The sequence below is a fragment of the Ascaphus truei genome, chromosome 14 (genome assembly GCF_040206685.1).
Source record: "Ascaphus truei isolate aAscTru1 chromosome 14, aAscTru1.hap1, whole genome shotgun sequence".
Taxonomy (NCBI): Eukaryota; Metazoa; Chordata; class Amphibia; order Anura; family Ascaphidae; genus Ascaphus; species Ascaphus truei.
In genome coordinates, this window is record NC_134496.1 from 28,621,662 (window position 1) to 28,631,901 (window position 10,240).

Sequence of the window (10,240 nt, forward strand, 5' to 3'; positions counted from 1 at the left end):
GTCCTACGGAAATCCCAGACTTTGTTGTTTTTTTTTTCTTCTGGAAAACTCAAAAAAAACTTACCGTCCGATCCTCCAAGTACAATTGTCTTCGACAAAAAGTCTATTCCAATTGTCGCCTGGGGGGGAGGGAGGGGGGAAGGAAAAAGAAAGGGTTAGACAAAGCTGTCAGAAATGAAATAAACCCACCCACTGCTAGACACAAACTGCATTTAATATACTACACTGCAATAATATGTGCCCTTTCTAACTCGCATTAAGGAAAATTAGAACCTGTTTGATTCACGAGATCTGCTCTTGCCCTTTCCCAGCGCTGTTTTTAATTAGAAAATCTGAGGCTCCGTCCAGGAGATAAAAGCGTTTGAAAAATTAAGTGTCTGGAAGGTTAAAATGGAGCTTTCCCCAGTACCCAAAGCAGTCTTAAGGTTACCATGGTAACTTCAAACCCTTACATTTTAGAAACATTTTTAGAGAACATTTTCCTAATCTCTTGGGCCTAGAGATGAAGAAAATCATGTTTTTTTTTAACACTAGAAAAATGTTTTTTTGTTTTTAAAGAGCAGGACAAGATACTAACATTATCTGCGTTGAACTCATATGGCATTTTGGGGTGAGTGGCAGCATTAACCTGTCAAAAGCTGGCGTGTTCGGTGTTAAGCAAACGCACTTACCTGGTATGTATTGTCAAAGCTGTCGTACATAAACCGTGTGATGAGGGAGGTTTTCCCAACTGCAAGACACAGAGAGTGAAGGTTACGGCATGGAACACAGGGTGTTTTTAGTGTGCACCCCATACCCTCCTACTGTACCTATTTGGCACGTACTGTACTGCACTGTACCAGTTTCTTATGGCTCTGTACTTTTTAAACCAGGTGTACCTACTGTACCTTAGTCTGCCTGTGTCTGCCTCTTATTGGCTGACGCTCGGAAGCTTCAGCTCGTTACAGCAGCTTATAGACCAATGACTGATTTGATAAATGATCAGCGGGTTATATGGCAGTTATCATTCTTTCTAGTGTTGTAGTGTGTGTGTGTGTGTGTGTGTGTGTGTGTGTGTGTGTGTGTGTGTGTGTGTGTCTACATCTAGGTGTTATGGGCCTTCATAGGTGTTCCTTGTTCTGACTCAAGCTCACTGTGGCAAGTGAGAGGCAGGCAGTTTAACTCACACCTCGTAGATGCACACAAAGTCCTTCTTTCTTCTGTACTTTTTATTGTGAAAACAACAATAACAAAAGCGAGTAACTGGGCATGTGGCAAATATAAGGGAGAGGTAAATTGCAATGGCTGGACCAAGTGACAGACAAGTTATGACTATCCCCAATGGCTGCTGGATCTAAAAGGAAACATAGCCTGGACTAACAGGAAATAGTCAGGCTGTGCCAACTAGCAGGGGGAGGGAGGTTTTCCCAACTGCAAGACACAGAGAGTGAAGGTTACGGCATGGAAAACGGGGTGTTTTTAGTGTTGCACCCCATACCCTCCTACTGCACCTATTTAGCACGTACTTTACTGCACTGTACCAGTTTCTTATGGCTCTGTACCTTTTTAAACCAGGTGTACCTACTGTACCTTAGTCTGCCTGTGTCTGCCTCTTATTGGCTGACGCTCGGAAGCTTCAGCTCGTTACAGCAGCTTATAGACCAATGACTGATTTGATAAATGATCAGCGGGTTATATGGCAGTTATCATTCTTTCTAGTGTTGTAGTGTGTGTGTGTGTGTGTGTATATCTACATCTAGGAGTTATGGGGCCTTCATAGGTGTTCCTTGTTCTGACTCAAGCTCACTGTGGCAAGTGAGAGGCAGGCAGTTTAACTCACACCTCGTAGATGCACACAAAGTCCTTCTTTCTTCTGTACTTTTTATTGTGAAAACAACAATAACAAAAGCGAGTAACTGGGCATGTGGCAAATATAAGGGAGAGGTAAATTGCAATGGCTGGACCAAGTGACAGACAAGTTATGACTATCCCCAATGGCTGCTGGATCTAAAAGGAAACATAGCCTGGACTAACAGGAAATACAGTCAGGCTGTGCCAACTAGCAGGGGGAGGCAGACACAGCTCAACTAACTAAGTCTGCAGCCAGGGTAAATGAGAGCACGCTGGCGCTCAAGCTCGGCGCTCATTTTGCTCTGGTGATTTCTGTCCTGTTACTTGCGCACAGGGGGGGCGTGTTGGGGGACGCGGCCGTGATATCACAGAGCTGGTTCACCCTCATTGGGCGAACCGCTCACGTGACGCATCTGCGAGCAGCAAAATCAAATTTGACTGTCTCGGCAAGCTCACGGGCACCCTGGACAAGCGCATTCAGAATTACCACTCTGATCGCGCTAAGAAGGAGCGTGTGTGCCCGCTTTGCTTCACCCTGGCCGCAGCCTAAAAATGCAGGGGGGTTTCCAGGGTAACAGATAGAAGCTAAGGGAAAGTTACATTTGTTGCAATCTTACACTGAAGAGTGCTGGCACATTCCAGAAGACATTCCTCCTTTTAGTGTAAACTCCTATATTCCCTATTGACAGAGGAACTAAAGTGTACCCGTTGTCATGTTTCCAGTATTGAAGGGACTGGCACAGTCTCCCTTTCTTGCTGCATAACAAGTTTTGGTATTGTATGTCCTTATTTATATACAGCCATTAATGTACATACAGTAGAGGCAACGTTTATTCTAACATTTGCCGTAAACTAGCCGGGTTACATTCTGGGTATGTGCTGGGTATGTGCTGGGTATGTTCTGGGCTAGTTTGAGGCACGTTTAAGGCATTTCTGCATTGACTAACGACCCATAGGATTAACACAGCAGGGATCCCTGGCAGTCCAATTCAGTTTGAATGGGACTGCCAGGGACCCCCGCTGTTAATCTGATAGGCCATTAATCAATGCAGAAATGCTGGGGCTAGTTTAAGGAAAATTTAAGGCATGTATTCAGAATGTATCTGGGTGTTTCCTGGGTTTTTTGGGGAATTGCCACTGGTTTTTGTTCGAATAAGAGTTGCCTCTACTGTAGCGCTTCACAGCAGTAATGTATGTGACAATCATATAAATAACAACTAATATAAATAACACATACAAGGGGAGAAGTGCTTCACACATAAAAGTAACATTTAGGAAAAGGAGTCCCTGCTCCGAAGAGCTTACAATCTCATTTGTTGGTAGGAAGAACGTACAGACACAGTAGGAGGGCGTTCTGGTAAGTGCGTCTGCAGGGGGTCAAGGTTAATGTAAGAGGTGTTAATTAACAGCCACGGAGCTACTCATATGCTTCCTTAAGAAAGTGTGTTTAGAGGTGGGTCTTAAATGTGGATAGAGAGGGTTTTGGTCAGACAGCACCATTCTCTTCAAAACACATGTAAGTTATTAAAAATGTCAGTACATGAAGAAAACAGGAATTCCCCCAATTCCTCAATAGTATAATCATTAAAGAAAGTGGTCTTCTTCAGCCATGAAAAGAATAAACAAAGCTCTACTGAAATCCCAGAAGGGAAATGAAAGCCGGTATATAGAAAAAATATATTCTTTTAATATGTATGTATGTATGTATTATATAAGGAATGAAGAGTAAAGACCAGCCAGGTCTAAAAAGAACAAAGCGACAGTCACAGAGTATAACTCTAATAGCAAAATGCTTCTCCACTCCGGCAGGTGCAAGAAGATGCGCAACAATAGAGACCCCGAACATGGGGATGGAGGCAAAAGGGGAGAAACAAAGTCCGGAGAAGTGAAAATACAAAAATAGATGGAGTGAGAACCACTTCCAAAAAGATGGTAAAAAAAAATCCAGGGGGCTTAGAACACCAAAGGAAACAAAATGGGGACAACATTTTGGGGAAGAACCCCTTATAAAGGCCTGTTCCCACGCCCCTGTCTTTTTTCCCTCCCCTTTTTCTCATCTGGGTAATTGATACCTTTTTTTTGTTTTATCCAAATCTGACACCTAGAAGTATTGTTTTTATTACACATTTTTATTTTGCATTTTTTAGTTCATGTTGTGTTCTAAACTGAATAGTTTCTCCATTGAACTGGTCGCTGACCTATAAGTATTGTAACCCCCTGTGTGATGAGCTCACACTCACACTGCCCCCTGGCAGGTTCCTCACCAGTGTGCTCTGGACATGTGACTGTAATAGACATGAGCGCACCCAATGTTACCGGATGTGGAAGAGGAGGGAGAATGAGGGAGAGGAGCCTTTAAAAAGGGTGGCGGTCATGTTGAGTCAGATCTGCGTGGACCTGAGTACTATCATGTTCAGTTGAGGTCTGCAGGGAGTGCACTTGTGCCTGTGGTAGCAGGAGCAGAGAGAGCTGCAGTTCCAGACGTGGATGAGAGATCAAGCGCCACCGGTGGGGACACTCACCGGCTACAAAAGCACAGTGGTACCAAAGCATCCTTTTCAAAGTACAGGCCAGCAACAGGTTCAGTATCCTACGGTGTGCCACCAACATCACAAGCTAACATACCAAGGATTGGGTGGCTACTACATCACTGACACTGACTCACACCCGCGCAGCGTTATTAGGGATTGTGTAATAACCTATATACTGTGTGTAGTGATCCTCATCTGAGAATCACAAGGTACCAGAGTCAGTAAACAAGTATTCTTCTTGCTTTCTGACTGTAGGCCACGTGTGGCCCAGTAAGTAATTAACAGGGACTCAGGCCCTAGCCTCAGCTATAGTTATAAGTCTGGGAGCTAAAAGTAGAGGGGTTACAATATTATTTAAAAAAAATTAAGTCAGGCCTACGGGGGGGGTTTGATCCCTTTTGTGTGATGTCACCTCCCTTATCGGGTCTCTGATAAGGACAGGGTGGTAAATGTGTTAAGAAAACACTTGATTGACAAACTCTTCCCCATTCTGAGGCCCCGAAGAAATTCAACTGGCCCACTCTGTGAGATTAGAGCTTAATAGGGATCCACATGAAAATGGAAAAGAAGCAAAAAGTGACACATTGAGAGTGCTCATTTGCATGTCATTACCCAGAATCCCTGGCTGCAGGGGAAATACTGTATGCTGTGTAATGATGGGGTTAGGCAGGTTTGGTCAGATGTTTTTTATCATTACTATAATAGTCTGAAAAAAACCTAGTAGATGATTTGGCAGCTTTATGATTATTATTGGCTTGTTGTTGTAAGTATTATTTATGAAAAGGTTTCTAAACGTCATGTACATGCTACAGCCTGGAAGAACTCACAAGTTGCTTCATTAAAAGCTATCTGCAATAGAGCAGCGAATGGAAGGAACCAACAGGTCTATCAAACTCTTCTCTCTGCTGTATTGTAACATAGCAACAGAGACCAAAGGGACATTTAAGCCTGAGACTGGTCTCTGGAGAAACTGAGGGAGAGCAGCCCTTTATTCCATTGAATAGTGAATAATAATTATAGTAAACCAAACTATGCTAAGTTTGTACTTGTAAATCAGACTAAATGTATCAAAACAATTTTTAATACATAGTACTGTGCGCCATTTTTTCAGGAATGTGTCCCTAACCCATAGAATTTACAATCTAATATTTGGGGTGTCTGGGGCACATGGAGTAAAAGTGACTACTTCAAGTCACAAATAGCCGACACAGGGATTTAAACGGGTATTCTCATGCCTTTTTCTACGCATTATATGGACGTAATATACTGTATACTTGGAGATTCATGCACAGGAAATTCTTGCACTCCTGTAAGTCCCACTTTGGTTAAAGGTGTGAAAAGCCAGCATGCAAATCTATCTGGATGTGGCTGTGGGAGATTGACATCTCCAGGGTGCTGACCAGCAACCCATCTGAGACTGGAACAGGCAATTAGGATTCTGCTCAAAGACTCTGTGTCCTTTATTGAACTGGCTGCTGTTCAGAGGACTACAGTATTTTCACAATACGCTTTACATATGTCTGCTCAAAGTGTCTGACACACAGCTCGGCTGCTAATCTCAAAGTATCCAAACACAAGAACTGTCTGCGGGAAGATCCTATTTGCCAGGCAACGGAGCTGTGTTTAACATTTATTCTGTTTAAGGTTGAATGTTGGAGAGAAGACTTTTCATTTTTTTTTTTAAACATTCTGGAGTTAAAACTCGCCACTGTGTTTAAACATAATCATCCCACGGGAATACCTCCTGCAATGATCAGTAAAAAGAAATGCTTTATTAGAAGAAAAGAAGGGAGGGAGAAGAAAAGAGCGAGCGAGACACACAGACGAGAGAGAGAGGGAAGGATAGAGAGAGGGAGAGATACAGAGGGAGAGAGACTATAAACGGGGGGAGAGATAGACATACTATAGAAGAGGAGAGGGAGGGGGAGAAGGAGAGAGACTGACTATAAAGGGAGAGAGAGAGAGACATACAATAGAAGGGGAGAGGGAGGGGGAGAGAGAGAGAGAGAGAGAGAGAGAGAGAGAGAGAGAGAGAGAGAGAGAGAGAGAGAGAGAGAGAGAGAGAGAGACTGACTATAGAGGAAGAGATATGGGGACTAAATTGAGAGAGAGAGAGAGAGAGAGAGGTTAACAGAAAAAGACAGTATAATAGGAGAACGGGGAGGATCAGAGTAAGGAGAGGCAGAGAGAGAGAAATATTTGAAATCCAATATCCAAAGGCCTTCTACCAAAAACATCATTAAGTATTGATTGTCCAGCAAGGAAATTTGTAGCAAACATTATTGCTTGGAATACGCTTCCAATTGTAGGGGAATTTTCACCGATCCAATATTTATATTGATAAACATTCCAGTTCACTGGTTTGAGCATTATTCCCATGTGTGTGACCCTAACCTCTGACATTCACAGCAATGAGGAGTCAGATAACCCCAACGGGTAAAATAATGAATGATACTGTGATACATCAATCTTCTAGATTGCAAGCTCCTTGGGGTAGGAACTGCCTTCCATTTGCCTATATTTGTCTCTACATATATGTACTCCTTTATCATAGAATGTTATTGTCCTCCCTCCCACATTGTACTGCGCTAAGGAATATGGTGGCGCCATACAAATAAAAGAGAATATTAATAAATAACTAGCATCCTATATTTTAGTACATGGGCAGATCATACGCTGGTCTGAGTGTCACTCACTAAAATAATGGCTCAACCTCCCTCCCCACCTGACGTATCACTCAACCTGCATCCACCAACCACCCAACCAGACGTACCACTCAGCCTCCATCCACCGACCACCCCACAGCCTCCATCCACCAACCACCCAACCAGACGTACCACTCAGCCTCCATCCACCGACCACCCCACAGCCTCCATCCACCAACCACCCAACCAGACGTACCACTCAGCCTCCATCCACCGACCACCCCACAGCCTCCATCCACGACCCACCCAACCAGATGTACCACTCAACCTCCATCCACCGATGAACAACCCTTCACCTCTCATTCCTCGACAGCAACGGAAATATATGTGGCTTTCCTGGGGGTCAGACGGCCTTTAAATATTAGTCCGTAGCGGTGACCTATGACCCAGCAGGTGGAGCGGAATACAAGGATAGATTTTTCCTTGCAGCAATTATTCAATTCTTCACGTCTTCAGTGGCAGACCGTGCATTGCAACTCAATCCATTTCTTTGGTTCAAATGTCTCTTTCTTGCTAATGACTTCTGAGAAACAGACCCCTGCTGTCTTGGAAGCACCAGACTACCGTGTACGATTAATATGTAGGTACATTGAAAGGCAGCAAAACGTGCAAAGTATCCTACTCTTTCTTGGACCAAAACAGCTACCGGCAACCCTTCAATGAATCAACTGAAATTCAGCAATCGGTTTTTATTTTTTTTATTTTGGACAAATATTCATGTCAAAATGTTTGAGGGGACTTTTAAAAATGGCTGCTCCTTACTTAACTACGAGCCCCTTATACAAGCAAAACAGCTAGAGGCCCAAAATAAATATATATAAATATATAATGCTAATTATATGTAATAATATACACGTGTGTATATATCTATCTATATATATATGTGTGTGTGTGTGTGTGTGTGTATATATGTGTGTGTGTGTGTGTGTGTGTATATATATATATATATATATATATATATATATATATATATATATATATATTTCTTTTGGGACAATATTTAGGGGGTACATTAACTTCTTCGCTGCCAGAGGGGCCTGCAACGCATTTCGCTATCAAAAATATATTTTTCAGCTCGCATAATATATCATTATATGCTAAAACCATCACCGACTAAGAAAATGGTGGCCATTTAATATGCTCCTGGAAAATATCAAGCAGAGATGCTCTGTACACGTAATAAAATGTGTTTTTAAGAGCTAAAGCCATACAAAAATACGATTTATTCTCAAAGATCCAGCACTGAAGTCCGGGCAAAGAAAATCCCCAGCCACGTTGGGAAGGTCAAACAGGTAATGCCAGGGATTTTAGCTCGTGTTAAAATAAACATTTACCATCTTCTGCTAATACATCATACTCCCTTCTCTGCTGATAGCAGCGTGTGCTCTGTATGTCCCTGGTAATATCTCCCAGGAGTCATTCAGGGTGTGTCCACCCCTATACATCTTATTTTACAACATATGATCCCTACAACGCTCAATAATTTCAGTGTATCTGAAAAGCTTGCACAAATAAAAGCATTTCGTTAGCCACAGAATGGTATCATCTATTCATTTTTGATTATATATATATCTTGCAGATGATGGCACAAACTACATTTCCTGGAGAGGTGGACTGGATAAATACCTTTATAGCAGAGAGATAAGACGCTAATGTTCTGCCGAAATAGGCAAGGCCGGAAAAGCCCGCACAGCTGATTTGGCAAAAAAAGATGTACCTGCCTTGTGTTGCTGATTTGCGGAAGGGGTTAACAAGTCAGGAAATACCGGCAGAATTTTGCCCTCGTTAGCTCGCGGCGAGAGCTGGAATCAGGGAAATGTTGTGTTGTGGGGTCGAAAGAAATGGCATTTGAATGGAAAAGCGCTGCATTTTATCAGGGAGACGCCGTTGAAGTCTATGAGGCGTCTTGAGACGCGCAGAAAGAGGTGGTATGTCTGCGCCAGTGCGGGAGGGGTTAAAATGCCACCTGCATGCAGCTCTCTAGCACTAAAAGGGTTAAAAAAAAAAAAAACGAGACATATACCCATTTTGTTTAACATGGGTTAAGAAAAGGGTGTGGGGGGAAGAAATTGAAGTGAGAGAGAGAGGGGAAAAAATACAAGTAAATAGAATATTTCTACAAAGACGGAGAGAAGGAGAGAGAGAAAAAGAGAGAGAAGGAGGAGTAGAGAGAGAGAGAGGAGAGAGAGCAAAGGAATAATTAAACTGCAGAGAGGAATCTGCAGAGAGTGGGTGGGTTCAAAGCAGACATGGCACAAAATAACCTTTTTAACCCCAAGGCGTTGCAGTCCCCACTGGCAGTGAAAAAGTTAACAGATTAAACCGAACGAGGGAGAAGCAGGATAACAGGGTGTTACCCCCATACCTGTCTGACTACTACACCCCATTACCTCCCCCCTGCCCCCCTCTCCCCACCTCCCCGCTACACTCACCGCTCTGCTCCCCGAGAAAAACCAATTTGAATTTTCTCAGCGGGTTTCCGAAATCTCCCCCTGCAGACATGATGCTCAGGGAGGGTCAGGAGACAGGACCAGGGCGGGCAGAGCAAAGGGGATCCTTTCAGCAGCCGGGGTTCTCTCCGACCCTCTGGTGCTGCTGTGCGTGTGCGCGCCTGGTGCAGATGGGATGCTAAGGCTGGCAGAGATGGGAGACAGAAAGGGTGGGGCCTGCAGTGGTAATGGGTTAATTCTTCAGCACCGGAGAGGGACAGCAGGGACTAGGTGGATGGGGATGCTTAAGGCTTGTCTGCACAACACCTCTCTCTCTCTCTGTCCCTTCCCCACCCATACACAACACGCCTGCGTACTCTCACTCTGTCTCTCTCTCACCTCCCCCCTTCCCAGGCTGTGCTGATGTCAGGGAACAAGCTGCTCTAGAGACTGAATAAACGAGACAGAGACAGGCAGGGAAGTCTTGCTGCTAACACACCTGCAGTGCATCTCTGTATAAAGAGGAAGATACTCAGGAGCCGAGCGGGCACACCCTGTAGGATTAGACACTTCGTAGGTTGTGACTCCTTTTCATGGACCAACATATTCATTGTACAAAATTGTCCTGTGCGTAAGCTTTAGAGACTGCAGGGGTCTCCATCATTATGCATCGGACAACCTTGTATGATTTATACAGTATGTTGGTCCATTAAACGGAATCTCAACCTACGAAGTGTCTTATCCT

At 43.7% G+C, this 10,240-nt stretch overlaps 1 protein-coding gene across 1 annotated transcript in view; it reads right to left on the reverse strand.

Annotated features, from left to right (window-relative positions):
- Positions 1–9,583, reverse strand: part of RAB6B (RAB6B, member RAS oncogene family) — a 32,313-nt gene extending 22,730 nt beyond the window's left edge. The window contains 4 exon segments of the mRNA XM_075570266.1: positions 65–85; positions 87–119; positions 672–730; positions 9,499–9,583. Of these exon segments, the coding sequence (XP_075426381.1) occupies positions 65–85; positions 87–119; positions 672–730; positions 9,499–9,568 (183 nt within the window). The 5' untranslated portion in view covers positions 9,569–9,583.
- Positions 9,584–10,240: the final 657 nt, after the last annotated feature.